The 17,315-nt window shown below is 31.4% G+C and overlaps 1 protein-coding gene across 1 annotated transcript; it reads right to left on the bottom strand.

Moving 5' to 3' along the window:
• Window positions 1-4,414: 4,414 nt before the first annotated feature.
• Window positions 4,415-6,012, bottom strand: LOC145259890 (uncharacterized). Its single transcript, XM_080117784.1, has one exon. It carries the CDS (start codon window positions 5,845-5,847, stop codon window positions 4,519-4,521), a length of 1,329 nt encoding a protein of 442 aa, XP_079973910.1. The 5' UTR covers window positions 5,848-6,012; the 3' UTR covers window positions 4,415-4,518.
• Between the last annotated feature and the right edge of the window lie 11,303 nt (window positions 6,013-17,315).

The following is a 17,315-nucleotide window of genomic DNA, read 5'->3' as shown; positions in this document are numbered from 1 at the left end:
TCCGTAATTTTTTAGATTGTTATAGTGATTATAAAAAGAATACATTAGCAAAAGGTTCATTAATTTTTAATTGATTAATTTATTCAAATAAACTTTTTTTAATTACATATCTTTAATAGAAATCTATTGTGATGTAATTTATGCATTTTAAGAGATTCCTGATTAATTAATACCGGCTGCTATTTTGTTTATACCACATTGAAAAATACTCCAAGGAATTAATAAAAAGAGATGTTTTAAGATTAGACTTTATCTCATTTGCAGGTTTTTAAACCACAACATTTCTGGAAAGTGGGGGTAGCATTTGCATTATGTATTTGCATTATGTATTTGCATTATGTATTTGCATTATGTATTTGCATTATGCATTTGCATTATGTATTTGCATTATGCATTTGCATTATGTATTTGCATTATGTATTTGCATTATGTATTTGCATTATGTATTTGCATTATGCATTTGCATTATGCATTTGCATTATGCATTTGCATTATATATTTGCATTATGTATTTGCATTATGTATTTGCATTGTGTATTTGCATTATGTATTTGCATTATGCATTTGCATTATGTATTTGCATTATGTATTTGCATTATCCATTTGCATTATGTATTTGCATTATGTATTTGCATTATATATTTGCATTATGCATTTGCATTATGTATTTGCATTATGTATTTGCATTATGTATTTGCATTATGTATTTGCATTATGTATTTGCATTATGTATTTGCATTATGCGTTTGCATTATGTATTTGCATTATGCATTTGCATTATGCATTTGCATTATGTATTTGCATTATGCATTTGCATTATGTATTTGCATTATGTATTTGCATTATGCATTTGCATTATGTATTTGCATTATGCATTTGCATTATGTATTTGCATTATGTATTTGCATTATGTATTTGCATTATGTATTTGCATTATGCATTTGCATTATGCATTTGCATTATGCATTTGCATTATATATTTGCATTATATATTTGCATTATGTATTTGCATTATGTATTTGCATTGTGTATTTGCATTATGTATTTGCATTATGCATTTGCATTATGTATTTGCATTATGTATTTGCATTATCCATTTGCATTATGTATTTGCATTATGTATTTGCATTATATATTTGCATTATGCATTTGCATTATGTATTTGCATTATGTATTTGCATTATGCATTTGCATTATGTATTTGCATTATGTATTTGCATTATGTATTTGCATTATGTATTTGCATTATGTATTTGCATTATGTATTTGCATTATGCGTTTGCATTATGTATTTGCATTATGTATTTGCATTATGCATTTGCATTATGTGTTTGCATTATGCATTTGCATTATGCATTTGCATTATGTATTTGCATTATGTATTTGCATTATGCATTTGCATTATGCATTTGCATTATGCATTTGCATTATGTATTTGCATTATGTATTTGCATTATGCATTTGCATTATGTATTTGCATTATGTATTTGCATTATGTATTTGCATTATGCATTTGCATTATGTGTTTGCATTATGTGTTTGCATTATGCGTTTGCATTATGTATTTGCATTATGCATTTGCATTATGCATTTGCATTATATATTTGCATTATGCATTTGCATTATGTATTTGCATTATGTATTTGCATTATGTATTTGCATTATGTGTTTGCATTCTGTATATGCATTATGTATTTGCATTATGTGTTTGCATTATGTGTTTGCATTATGTGTCTGCATTATGCATTTGCATTATGTACTTGCATTATGTGTTTGCATTATGTGTTTGCATTATGTGTTTGCATTATGTATTTGTATTATGTATTTGCATTATGCATTTGCATTATGTATTTGCATTATGCATTTGAATTATGTGTTTGCATTATGTGTTTGCATTATGTATTTGCATTATGTATTTTCATTATATATTTGCATTATGTGTTTGCATAATGTGTTTGCATTATGTGTTTGCATTATGTATTTGCATTATGTATTTGCATTATGTATTTGCATTATGTATTTGCATTATGCATTTGAATGATGTATTTGCATTATGTATTTGCATTATGTGTTTGCATTATGTGTTTGCATTATGTGTTTGCATTATGTATTTGCATTATGTATTTGCATTATGTGTTTGCATTATGTATTTGCATTATGTATTTGCATTATGTATTTGCATTATGTATTTGCATTATGTATTTGCATTATGTATTTGCATTATGCATTTGCATTATGTGTTTGAATGATGTATTTGCATTATGTATTTGAATGATGTATTTGCATTATGTGTTTGAATTATGTGTTTGCATTATGTGTTTGCATTATGTATTTGCATTATGTATTTGCATTATGTGTTTGCATTATGTGTTTGCATTATGTGTTTGCATTATGTGTTTGCATTATGTATTTGCATTATGTATTTGCATTATGTATTTGCATTATGTATTTGCATTATGTATTTGCATTATGCATTTGAATGATGTATTTGCATTATGCATTTGAATGATGTATTTTCATTATGTATTTGCATTATGTATTTGCATTATGTATTTGCATTATGTATTTGCATTATGTGTTTCCATTATGTGTTTGCATTATTTATTTGCATTATGCATTTGCATTATGTATTTGCATTATGTGTTTGCATTATGCATTTGAATGATGTATTTGCATTATGTATTTACATTATGTATTTGAATTATGTATTTGCATTATGTGTTTGCATTATGTATTTGCATTATGTGTTTGCATTATGTATTTGCATTATGTGTTTGCATTATGTGTTTGCATTATGTATTTGCATAATGTATTTTCATTATGTATTTGCATTATATATTTGAATTATGTATTTGCATTATGTATTTGCATTATGCATTTGCATTATGTATTTGCATTATGCATTTGCATTATGTATTTGCATTATGTGTTTGCATTATGCATTTGAATGATGTATTTGCATTATGTATTTGCATTATATATTTGAATGATGTATTTGCATTATGTATTTACATTATGTATTTGAATTATGTATTTGCATTATGTGTTTGCATTATGTATTTGCATTATGTGTTTGCATTATGTGTTTGCATTATGTGTTTGCATAATGTATTTGCATTATGTATTTGCATTATGCATTTGCATTATGCATTTGCATTATGTATTTACATTATGTATTTGAATTATGTATTTGCATTATGTGTTTGCATTATGTATTTGCATTATGTGTTTGAATTATGTGTTTGCATTATGTGTTTGCATAATGTATTTGCATTATGTATTTGCATTATGCATTTGCATTATGTATTTGAATGATGTATTTGCATTATGTATTTGCATTATGTGTTTGCATTATGTGTTTGCATTATGTATTTGCATTATGTATTTGAATAATGTATTTGCATTATGTATTTGCATTATGTATTTGAATGATGTATTTGCATTATGTATTGGTATTATGTGTTTACATTATGTGTTTGCATTATGTATTTGCATTATGCATTTGAATAATGTATTTGCATTATGTATTTGCATTATGTATTTAACTGATATACGACATAATCGCGTTGCCACACATGAAGTTAATTACGTTTGGAATGGTTACTACACAAATTCGGTGATCAAATCTTGCATGTGACCGGAATTCTGGAGGATTGTGTGCTCCACTTAACTATTCTTGCTCAAAACATCTGCATGAAATAATGTTGCGTTTCCACGGCTGCCACCCTTGGAATTGTTTAGAGAATCATCTATTCATTTAAGTATTAATATGCATACCTTTATAGCATGTGCCTAAAGTGAATAAGCATAAAAACATGAACTACAGAAGAGGTTATATACTAAAAGAATGACCTATGACTTTATTCAAGTGCATAGTTTATTTTTCATAAAGAGCAGAATAGTTAACGCTCATGAAATTGTAAGTGCAGAAAAATGAACTTCTTTGCCGACCCGTATACTTTTAAAATGTATTAAGATTTTTCACAGAATTGGTTTTTAACTGACTTATCGACACACACACACACAAATTGCCGTTAATTCTTTAAGTGGTCATTTAAATTCAAATAACTTAATGATGAAGAGATAGTAATAGATGTGGGACCTCTCGGACTTAGGGTTAGATGTAGATTATTTTTCTAGCTTTTAAATTTTAAGTTCAAAAATCGACTATTTTATTTTTTTACGTGTCGATAATCAACAAGAAATAGCTTAGTTTATACACATTTCAAGTATATGGGTATGTAGATAATTTTTACTGCGTTTGCAATTATTTTATGTTTTCTTTTACTTGCGCTTTATTAAATATGAACTATGATTCACCAGACAAAAAACGAATGTTATAAAGCTAACATTGTATATTTATCTTGATGAAAGCTTGTCTAAAGAAAAATCATATAAATAACTGCTCATCCTATAAATTCGGACAAATCTATTTCATATTTCAAATGTATACATTTAAAACAAGTTACCCAACAATTCTTTGTAGAATCCGAGAAAATAGTTGAAACTACATATAAATCAGTCTCCGTTTTTCGTATAGAATCGATGTCCTGTATCCTGTTCTTGGACAAACGTGTACGGTGTCATTGTTGTATCAAGGAATGTAGCTGGACAAAGTGGTGCTTCTTTAAGTTGGTATTCAACTCTATACGTTGTGCTGTCATCGAGGGGACCAGTATCGTGCGTAAGCGTTTCATGTGGTTTGCAAAACTTGGTCTGTACGGCTGGGTGGGCAACAAAATGCGCTTTCGTTGTAGATATACCTTTAAACGGCACTGTATTTGGAATATATTCCCGTGTCTTTACTTCCTTTTCTGGTACTTTCCACGGCTTAAAATCCTTTTTATACGACGACTCGTCGTAAAACTTTCCCGCGAATTGTACACCTTTCTTTGGTCGGTAGTTTGGTGTTGGTTTGATTGGGAAATCGCGGTAAGCCAACTTATGCGTCGTATCTTTGTCCATTTTACCGGGAGGCTTTTTATAAATCTCTGGTTGATGCAGAGGTGGCCTATTTGGAGGCCAATTTAGATAATCCTGCCTGAATGTGGTCTGGACATCCATTGGATCCTTCGGAATCGTATAAGTATTATTCGGGGCGTAGTTTTCAGTCTGTGGAATGTGTTTCTCTTGATAATCCCGTTTAAACGTTGTTAGATCATCGATTGGCACAGTTGGTAGGTTATAGGGATGCTTCTCTCGTGCGATTTTCGCCGGTAATTCATGCTCAATAAATTCGTCACGGTATCGAGTGCTGTTATCAAACTGACCATCTGGTAATTTCATGGGTTGTGGCTTAAACGACTCGGCAACACGAGGCTCTTTATAAGCATAATCTCGTGTGAAAGTTGACTTTCCTTCCATTTTGCTGCTGGGTGGATTCCAACTTTTTGTGTCTCGGATTTTCCGTGGTTCCACCTTCCATTCTTTATAATCGCTAGAATATGTAGGATCTCCTTGGAATTTTCCTGTATTGAGAGGTCTTGCATGATGGCGCATCGATAAGGCAGGTTCTCCCTTTCTGTGTGTATAATCCTTCTTATAGGAAGTGACGCCATCTATATTGCCTGGAGGTTTTTTCCACACTTCTGGGACTCGCCGGCACAGCGGCTTTGGCTCGTGCGACGGATAATCCAGCCGGTAGATTGTCTTATCTTCCATATTACCTTGCGGTAATGGTTCACCGTGTGGCTTAAAGCAAACAGGTTTATCAAGTTTGTGTTCTTTGTAGCGGGTCGTGTACTCCGTTAGGCGGCATGGGAAATCCCCCATTCCCGTTATGTTCGCTGGTCGATGGGGGCAGTGGTGACGACCACACACACAAATTTGGCAAACACATTTAACCATTTTGATTTTTTTCTCTTTAGATATGCCTTCCTCTTATAGCGAAAATTTAATCCGGGTCAGCATCAATACAAATTCCACATCTGTTTTTCGATTCCGGACAAAATGTTTCTTTAAAAACGTCTGATTTCTGTGAAAGGTTTAAAACTGACCTTCTGACATCATTAATACGTATAGATTCATGTTGATTTACCCAATTTTTGTGTTAAATGAATGACGTCACAAAATATTTTTATAAAAATTATTAAAAGCTACCATTCATCTTTATGACGTCATTCCTTTCGAAGTAAATTAAATTCGTTAAATTGCATGGCGTTTTTTTTTTTTTTTTTTTTTGCTAAAACTCTTTCTCCGCATAAAAAAACGACCCTGGTGCCTAACTCTGTCCTGTGGGGAGACATTGTAAATAGGAACTCTTTATAAATGCAGTATGACAATGAATGACACACAGAAACTTATTTTGCCAGATTTATTGTGCTTTTTTGTTTGTTACAGAAAGGAATGAAATAGCTCAAAATAATATTTCCTTTTAATATTTAATTATTTCTACTTTCTTTTCTCATATTTAGCGATTGCTGCGGATAAGAATATGGCCCAAATTTTACTTTAAAAATAGTAACGAATTTGTTGAAGATACTAATGACAAAATCTGCCCATAAAAATAACTTTACACAACTTAAGACAATGCTAAATTAAATGAGAGTTCAGAAAATGTTGCGAGTAAATGGTGTGTGTAAAATGAAATGACGAACCGATGTTGATTTCAGCTACGCCATGAGCCTAAAAGACGACAAGCTGGAGATGTGTGTTTATATTAGCGTGCTGGTTTACTATTCAGAAAGTGTTTGAATTTTTGTGTTCCTTAAAAACTGGTGTATATGTTGTCGCTTTTTTATTATAGAAGTTCGTGAAAGACTCTCATTGCATCTGTTCATGTCTTCGGCCAGAAGTCGAAGTTTTCCTTTAAAGACATTTAAACATTTGGGTAGGATGTGGCAGATAAATGATGAGCCAAATTGAAAGGTGTATGTTTGGTTTCTAAATTACGCGTTGTAATTTTAATAAAATTTTCTTGAAATTCTGGTTCATTTAAAGAAACTGTTGATTGGAGATTTTGTAAAGCCAATATTCACTGGTGTTACTGCTTCAAACATGCTAATTAATTTTCTTCTAAAATCCAATAGATGTTGTGAGTAACGGTTTATATTATGGAAGTACGTGATAATTCTCGTGGTTCACAAACGTTTAAAAACTCCTTACGCGCTTCACAAAATAAGCTTTAGCTCTGGCAAAGTTTCAAAATATTTTTATTTGTCCATTTTGCCGTTCATTTCTAAGTACATCCGAACCGATAAATATCATTTTTTTATTATTAGTTTAGTTTGATTTGATGTCCAGTTATTTGATTTGATGTACCCACTGCAACTCTATGCAGAGGAGTATCTTTTTCCTGAAAATGGAGACACCTGTTGGCCATAGGTGATGACTTGTGATGATACCAGGGGTCGGTAACACATTCGACCCAGTGGGCTGGAGTGTGTTATAATAACGGGTCGTGGGCTGGACGGAGGCCATTAATGAAAAATGAAGGAACATAGTATATGCATACCTTCTGTCAACTGAAATATTTACAATCATAATGAAAATTAACATTGAGAAGTCAGAAAAACACAATCGAATATTAAAAACCATCACAAAACGTTATTCAATTCGGTTTCACTTCAAAATCATTCAAGGTGAAAATAATCAACCGAATTGAAATGGATGAAATTATGACGTGTCTGTTTGAAATTGTTCCTGAAAATTGTACCACAAACAAACCAAACGTACAAACAAAAACGAAACACATATAGCCATACATGTGCTTAAAATAGTTGCACACATATACACTTATATATGTACACGTGCGGTATCGTTTACACATTCATGAGGCATGTATGTATAAGCGCGTACACTCAACTGTCTTTGGAGTTCTGCTTTCACGTATGTCATTATCTTCCTGGTCTTTTTCGTGTTACCGTTCTTTTTCCTCCCATTATCTTTTAATGTGGACAAGGTTCACAGCAAATATGTTTGACATTAAACATAGGCAACGCAACTTAGTAAAACAAATCTCTTGAAATAGTCTAATATTTTAGCGCACTGAGATATGTAGCCATTCTATGGAAAATAACATATGATAAATTCCACCCGAAGGTCGATGATATAGCTAAATTGAGAAGTGTTTACTGCTCTGCATATTCACAAGTGTTGAAAATACATAAAAACAATTTATCTAAAAACTGATGAATATAGTAGTTAAAAAAATATTAGTTATTCAATTAAAAACATTGTTGGAGTCATTTGATTACATTGCAGTGGCGTTGACCAATGACCAACAATCAATGATATAATGGAAAACTTGATAATTTTCATTAACTGATAGTGTCTGAATCTGTTGTTTCAAATTTGTTGAAGCTAAAAGCAAGATATTAATATCTAAAACTGACAGTAAACATTCTTTTTAAAAAAAATTACCACCTGTAAATTGTTTCATTTTTCAGCGATGCATTTGAAAACTCCAATTGTATTTGATGCATTACACCTTTTTTCTTTAGTTTATAAAGAAGTTGTTTTTTAATGTTGAGTCTCCAATCACTCAATTCAACTTTCCTTGACTAATTGGTTGATTGATTGGTACGCGATGTTGGAGAAATGAAATAGAAAGCCGCTTGAGACAATATTACCTCTTGAAGCTGTCCCCGACCAATGTTGTCGTCTTTAGTCGGTCTAATCGACTCTCAGTTTTTTTATGTTTATTTTATTATTTTATTTATTTATATTTTACATAAAAATGGGGGTGATGTGGTTTTGATCATGTTTTTGCGGGAATATTATTTACATTCGTTTGGGTGACTCAGGATGTTGTTAAATTCGAAAGCTTTGTCTCTCATATTAAAAATATATAGGTAAGAACACTTGCGGGTCTGTAGATTACCGACCCTTACCTTAGATGAATCCTGCTGGCTAAGGTACTCCTCTACTTTGGCGCTTACTTTAGCTAGAACGGAGATCCGTTCAATTGCCCCGCCAGGTTATATCCTGGTTCATCTCTAATCGTATTATTTAATCTGATTTTTCGAAAAATGAAAACTTTATTTTTGCCTTTTTATTTTCCACTTATATACACACACACTAGAAGACTGACTGAAGCTAAATCGTGTGTCGAACAAAGATAAACCAATGTCTAAAAGCAATGTATACTGTGAGTATTTTTATTTTATTTTTATTTAATTATTTTTTTAGAAATTAACATCTTTTTTTCTAAATAGTGATAAAGTGTCTTCTAGGCAACACTATATTCCAGGAATAAAAATAAAACCTCCCATAAATGGATTATATACCTTAATCAAACATGGGATTTTAAGTAAATGTCTTTTTCATTCTTATTAATCATTTGTATTTCGTTCGTGTTATGTTACATTAGTCTAACCTACCGATGCTTCCATAATGTGACACCTGTGTCTACGTTAATTAGATTGTGATAAAGTATTGTATACACATTTTATAACATATAACATTACATGTTTATCATAAGATTTGCTTTGACTTAAAAAATTACCTTCTTAAAGAATTAAGTTTGTAAATTTCTAATTTAATGTTTCTTTGAATATTCTTGGGATTTTGACGTAAACCTATTTTCAATCTCAACACATTAAATATTTAGGTTACCTAATCTGAAGCGTTTTGGATTATAAATCCAATGGTAAGTCTCATATCTACAAATAAAGTCGTTTTCATGCCTGTTATATATACATGTATAATCAATTTATATTGGGTGTATCTGTGGATCCCGACTCCAAAATTGTAAATCATAAAATATTCAAAATTATAAAAGTTATTATAAAATATTTAAAAGTATAAAAAATTATAAAATATATTACAAAATATTTAAAATTATAACATTTTTAAAATGAAATTGATGTGGCTTATGATTAGAATAATAAAATTCCTTATTAAAACTTGAGCAACGCAAGGAATTATTGTTGTATATTTGAGCTAGTTTAAAAATTTTTAAATGATTTCTTTTAATGATATAATAAGCATTCTAGGAGAATTGATATAGAAGATAGTCCGATTATTCAAATGTAACAATAAAACACAAATAAAAAGGTAGAAGTGGAAAATTACGTCATCGAAAGGGTAAAATGAGTAGTGATTTTATGGAAATTTGAATAAAGAAACCATCTCTTTCAGTGGGACTGCGAAGTTGACTGCAACTTAATGTAAAAACGTAAACAATACCTTAGGAATTCTGGTGGCAAGGCCATTCTTTTCATTTCAGCTGCACGGGAGGTTGGATACGGCTGTTCAAGTCAATCGACTGGTCACGTTATGCCCAAGTATCTGCTCGTTTAACTCAACCGTATTGCTTCATCTGATTCTTCAAAAATAAAGACCTCATTTCTCCTTTTATTTTCCGATGCTGAAAGACGATGGATGAGTGAATCGTGTTGAGAATAGATTACAGCCGTTGAGTTTCTGTACATCCAGTCTTAACATTGCAAAGAAATAACAGAAGTTACTTGATCTGCACTCAATGCGAGTATAATAGTCAAAGTAACTCCGTCTCAGCAAGATTAATTAGGTTATCCTTACCTAGTAATTTCCAACTTTAATTGGATATTGTGGTGATTCGTGGAGCCGATGATCATGAAATCCGCCGATTGCACCGCTATCCCGAGAAATACACTTTTTGGTTACGAGTGGCGACCTGTAATACCTTAAGACGAGATCGCGAGTGCGATGCTATTTTTCACTTCGGTCGTTCATGTGATTCCCTAGTGTCTATATGGTCACCTCTAATCGTATTATTTAGGCTGATTCTTCCAAAATGAAAATCATATTTTCTTTATTCTTCTCCCCAAATATTATTTGAGGGTTAATGATGTTGCGAACTAACAAGATGAACAATGTCAAAGAGTAATTTTTTCAAAGAAATGGTTTTCTTCGTGTGGTGTTTTCTGAGAGTAGTGCTTTCTCTTTCAGTAAGAATCCATTCTTGAAGTAATGTTCGCACTTTTACGTTGAAATTCCCTTCTGTGGGTAATGTATTCTAATAAATAATTATCCATTTGTAAAGTAATCTGCGACATCTGTATTTCAAACACCAAACTAATACAATATGCCTATGGCTTGAGGGATTGCCATAGTCTTTTACCATGTGGGTGTGGGCATTCTCAATAACTTGTTTTCAAGGAATGTAAATAAATATCCTAATTACAACATTAAATAAGCCGTAGTTGGTAAATAAGACATAGTAAAACAAATCAAACAAAACTAGTGGACATCAAATCGCAAATACTAATAAAAAGAACAACCGATATTCCTCAGATTCCTCTCTTAATCAAACTTGATAATGACTTGTCAAGATATATTAGAACTGAATCTCTGAAGAATAAACCTATCGCTAAACTGTCAAATTTTCTGATTGAAAAGATACATAATTGGCAAAAGTGAAAAAACATATAAAATAGTGCTGACGTCATGAAAGTAAATAAGCAAGTAATTTCTTAAATATAATACATTCAGAAGAATCCTAAATTTTCTTAATATTGTTATATATTCGGATCCTGCACCAGTAAGTAGAGCTTGTGTTAACTAGTATGGATTTTGGCGAGGATCATATAAGTACATGTCAGGATAACCTGGCGACACACGAGAATAAATCCAGTGCAGCTGATGTGATTGAAGCAGGGGGTGGGGATCCAAAGTTAGACAAACGCGCTCGAAATGCAGGTGTGGAATGATATTATATAGAAATGACGTCACGTGTTCGTAGGAATGAACAGTTTCTTGTTTGTCGGACTCGGATAGCGAAAGATGCGACAGATGTAGAGAGAATGTAAGTGAATATTGCCTCGAGACTCTCCGCACGTTTCCCCCAAAGAGCATACTCTCTTTATAAAAACCTGTTAAATCCTATTCTGTATCCATCCACGAGTAGATGTGAGAGTCGCGGCCCACACATAGAAAGGCGAAGATAAAAAGAATAAAAGCCAGCGACCGCGCAAGTATGCAAAAAAAAACTGTTTTGATTGATTGCTTGTTGACCGTTCATGGCACACGTTGTGTTTGTGTGAAAAGATCGTGTTTATGAAAACGTTACATTATAATTCTTTCAAGCATCAACATGTTTCCGTGCATAAAAATTTAACGCAACACTTCTAGTGAATCATAAAAATATAAATTCAAGTTAAAATCTTTTAGGGGAGTGATAATTTGTCATTACATTAATTCGGACCCATGGTCCAACGGTTAAAGGCTGTGAATTACTTCTAAGCAACAGTCTTCTGAAAATTAAAGGTTTAATCTTCACTGACGACAATTAAAATGACATTACTAAACTATTATATTTGGTCATGACTTACAGAATGAGGACAACATGTTCCCATGAATTAAATAAGTTGTTTATTTTGAAATACTGTATAAGTTTCCGAGTTCGACAAATATTAAAAGAGTCACATTCCATAAACGTTTGGAACAGAAGATAATAAATTTACTTTCGGTATAAAATGATTTATCAATAGTTGACTTGTTGTAAGCCTAAATTCAAACTAATCAATTTAATATTGAATGCCACACTTTCCTTATTTGTAATAAGAGTAAAAAGTTTTACTAAAAGCTATTAACGCTAATCTCACACATATTTCGTTGCCCTTATCCGACATATTTTAATTGTTTTCCTTGATTTACGCACTTTAGAAATGCATTCAACCCTCTTCCTGCTGCTCTCTCTTCGTCGCCAATAAATTCACTTTTTTTTAACAAACATATGCAACAGTTTCAGACTAAAATACGATGGACCAGGCTTTCGTGCAGAGTGCAGTTCCTCTCACATTTAATTACTCTGGCACTAAATTTTCATTACGCATTTCCAATGAGATAATAAATTCTAGAACTCTCCACGGTGAAACTTTATGAGATTGTCGCTATAAATTATTCCGAAGCTCTTCATGTTAGTAACTTGAGGTGTTCCTGTCTTAGAGATTATTCTTGTTCGAACTAATTCCACTTGATTTGTTCGAAATGGAGACATCACATTGCCTCGTGGTGAGTGTAATCTTCAATCCACTTAAATAATCGTTTAAATGCTAAAATATTGTCGAAAATAGATTCTTCAAATTCCTTTGGTGTCTTTATCATGGAGAATTTTCTCCAAACATTTTTAAGCTTTCTAATTCTCTTGAATGTGGACTTTGTCTTTCCTTTTTGAAGTTTTGAAATACGCTGAGTTAGCAGGTTTAGCTAAAGTGCAAATTTCAACCGAATGTCCCTATAAATTTGAAAGAATAAAAAGTAACCCATTTAACTAATATATGAACATAAAAAATTACTAAGCAAGTAAATGCAAAACTAATATGTTAAAATAACAGTAACAAATTACTAAGCAAGTAAATGCAAAACTTTATATGTTTATCATATTCATATCAAAAACGCCTTAGGTTTACCTTAATTTAATAATATATTTAGGTATTTTCAAATACCTATATCGGTATGTACTAACTCGAACACTTTCGGAACACATCTGATTTAGGCGCATAATTTTATATACATTTCAAATACATTACTTTTTTTTTTATATAATTTGTATGTTATTCTATAATCACATTACGAATTAAGTGAATTTCTTCAGTATTGGAATATATCAAATAACATTTTTGTTGCTCACCAAATTATTAAAATACCATGAACATTGTTTTCACGGTAAGAAATTGCTTTCAGTGGAAGGAATTGTTAAAATGCCATGAACATTGTTTTCACGGTAAGAAATTGCTTTCAGTGGAAGGAATTATTAAAATGCCATGAACATTGTTTTCACGGTAAGAAATTGCTTTCAGTGGAAGGAATTGTTAAAATACCATGAACATTGTTTTCACGGTAAGAAATTGCTTTCAGTGGAAGGAATTGTTAAAATGCCATGAACATTGTTTTCACGGTAAGAAATTGCTTTCAGTGGAAGGAATTATTAAAATGCCATGAACATTGTTTTCACGGTAAGAAATTGCTTTCAGTGGAAGGAATTGTTAAAATACCATGAACATTGTTTTCACGGTAAGAAATTGCTTTCAGTGGAAGGAATTGTTAAAATACCATGAACATTGTTTTCACGGTAAGAAATTGCTTTCAGTGGAAGGAATTGTTAAAATGCCATGAACATTGTTTTCACGGTAAGAAATTGCTTTCAGTGGAAGGAATTATTAAAATGCCATGAACATTGTTTTCACGGTAAGAAATTGCTTTCAGTGGAAGGAATTGTTAAAATACCATGAACATTGTTTTCACGGTAAGAAATTGCTTTCAGTGGAAGGAATTGTTAAAATGCCATGAACATTGTTTTCACGGTAAGAAATTGCTTTCAGTGGAAGGAATTATTAAAATGCCATGAACATTGTTTTCACGGTAAGAAATTGCTTTCAGTGGAAGGAATTGTTAAAATACCATGAACATTGTTTTCACGGTAAGAAATTGCTTTCAGTGGAAGGAATTGTTAAAATACCATGAACATTGTTTTCACGGTAAGAAATTGCTTTCAGTGGAAGGAATTGTTAAAATGCCATGAACATTGTTTTCACGGTAAGAAATTGCTTTCAGTGGAAGGAATTATTAAAATGCCATGAACATTGTTTTCACGGTAAGAAATTGCTTTCAGTGGAAGGAATTGTTAAAATACCATGAACATTGTTTTCACGGTAAGAAATTGCTTTCAGTGGAAGGAATTGTTAAAATGCCATGAACATTGTTTTCACGGTAAGAAATTGCTTTCAGTGGAAGGAATTATTAAAATGCCATGAACATTGTTTTCACGGTAAGAAATTGCTTTCAGTGGAAGGAATTGTTAAAATGCCATGAACATTGTTTTCACGGTAAGAAATTGCTTTCAGTGGAAGGAATTGTTAAAATGCCATGAACATTGTTTTCACGGTAAGAAATTGCTTTCAGTGGAAGGAATTATTAAAATGCCATGAACATTGTTTTCACGGTAAGAAATTGCTTTCAGTGGAAGGAATTGTTAAAATACCATGAACATTGTTTTCACGGTAAGAAATTGCTTTCAGTGGAAGGAATTGTTAAAATACCATGAACATTGTTTTCACGGTAAGAAATTGCTTTCAGTGGAAGGAATTGTTAAAATGCCATGAACATTGTTTTCACGGTAAGAAATTGCTTTCAGTGGAAGGAATTATTAAAATGCCATGAACATTGTTTTCACGGTAAGAAATTGCTTTCAGTGGAAGGAATTGTTAAAATACCATGAACATTGTTTTCACGGTAAGAAATTGCTTTCAGTGGAAGGAATTGTTAAAATACCATGAACATTGTTTTCACGGTAAGAAATTGCTTTCAGTGGAAGGAATTATTAAAATGCCATGAACATTGTTTTCACTGTAAGGAATTGCTTTCAGTGGAAGGAATTGTTAAAATACCATGAACATTGTTTTCACGGTAAGAAATTGCTTTCAGTGGAAGGAATTGTTAAAATACCATGAACATTGTTTTCACGGTAAGAAATTGCTTTCAGTGGAAGGAATTGTTAAAATACCATGAACATTGTTTTCACTGTAAGGAATACTGCAATTAGATTAATTGCTGCCCTGGGAACAGATAGGTTTTGCTAATTAAGAACGACAAGATTTAATAAGAATCTTAAAATGACTTTCTAAAATGGTGTCAGAATAATTAACCTAGACGAGTTCATATCTGCGCTATGAGTTGTTTATACTGCTTCGTGAATAGTGTTAGGACATATGTTCACATTTCACATCGTCTACCATTTTATATCTTGTACGGAGAAACATGTTTAAAATACCTTAAAAAGACGTTACTGGGTGTAATTACGATGAATGTATGATACGTTTTTTTATTATCAGAAAAACTTATCTTTAAGCAAAAATAATATTATTTGCTTACATTTTTAGCTATTATCAAACAAATTCACTTTTTGTTTGTGTTAATTTTGTTAATTGTTTAAAACACTATTTAGTTAAAAAAATGTATTTAAGACGTAAGTGAGATTCGAACTCTGGTGTTTACATCGTAAAAACTACTGTTTAAATAGCATACACTTAGCCCATTTTTTTAACCAAGTTAGTGCACTAAGAAACACCAAAACACAATTTTCTTCATAGATTTGCGGCCATTAAAATAAGTATGATAAAGTACAAACATTTCAAATAAAACTTAATGAATTTATTTTTAGAAGCTTGAAATCAATAAAGTACAGCACACTGAAAATATATAAAGTATTAGTGCTTATTTAGTATAGATATCTGAATTTCAAAATTGATGGAAATCCCTAGGTTTGACTATGTAGCTGTTCCAAAGCCTTCGATTAGAACAAACCTTTGTTTTCAAACAATTTGTATAGTTTTATACTTGCCATTACCTAAAGTTTATAACGACATAAATTGCCAGAGAATCCCTCTTTGCAAAATAACGTTATGTGTCTATGACTTTTACTATTTCAATGTTCCGTAAGAATTCATTCTTAGCTTAGTAAACTTTAGTCTAACCTTTACTTGCTTACATCAATTCCTCACCCGGCAAGTATTTTTATCTTTCTAAGATAGGTATGGGCAAAAATGAGCGGATAAAAATAGGGGGACTTCGTTTTAAAAGCCGATTTATCTTATTTTTTTGTAGGTTTCCGACTGTCTTTGATAGTATTTGAAAGATTAGAGACTAAAGTTAATTTCCTAAAGGATAAAAATATTTGTATACGTGAAAAAAAAAAGTTATGAAATATGTTTTCACGGCGAGCTAACGAATTCAGCTAAATTTTGAAGTTAAATAAATTATTTGTAAAAATCCTTTAAAATATGAATATTATTTTTCTGGGTCTATTTCAATGATAATTAGTAAAGTATTAAGATATTAAATTAAATAAAGCACCTTGTTCATGCAAAATATAGGTTGATTAGCCCTCAAAAAGCAACTAATTATGCCGTTCGCCAAAACGCAACCGATAGAGGTTTGTAAACACGATTATACGGAAGCCCAAAATGTCAGCCAATCGAGACGCTGTTTAAAAATGAAGCCATGATAGTAAAAGGAGGTAGAGTGTCAAATTTCTTTTTCCCCAGACGTGCACCCGTACATTCCTATTCTGAACGTTTGTATCCATTTTTTATCATTTTTTAATTTAATTACTGTTTTTAATTTTTTTTTAAATTATTGTTCAAGATTATATAAAAAATATGTTACGCCAAAAATTTCACATTCTTGCGAGCAAGGAAAATTATGCGAAATCTGTAATTTAAATAAAAATGTAGAAATATTTTTGCTATTATAATTTTTTTGTGTGAAAATATTAAATAAACGATGCATAAATTGTATATGCAAGATTTTAATAATTTCCTTGCTCGCAAGAATGTGAAACTTTCGGCGTAACATAATTTTTATATAATCTCGAACAATAATTTTTAAAAATT

The sequence above is a fragment of the Euprymna scolopes genome, chromosome 35, assembly GCF_053919585.1.
Source record: "Euprymna scolopes isolate OS-2025 chromosome 35, ASM5391958v1, whole genome shotgun sequence".
Classification (NCBI taxonomy): Eukaryota; Metazoa; Mollusca; class Cephalopoda; order Sepiida; family Sepiolidae; genus Euprymna; species Euprymna scolopes.
The sequence above is the reverse complement of the archived record's forward strand: the minus strand, read 5'-3'. Positions and strand labels throughout refer to the sequence as shown.

Bases quoted from the DNA above. Each gene is read 5' to 3' on its own strand.
- LOC145259890 (XM_080117784.1), bottom strand. From the start codon at position 5,847: ATGGTTAAATGTGTTTGCCAAATTTGTGTGTGTGGTCGTCACCACTGC.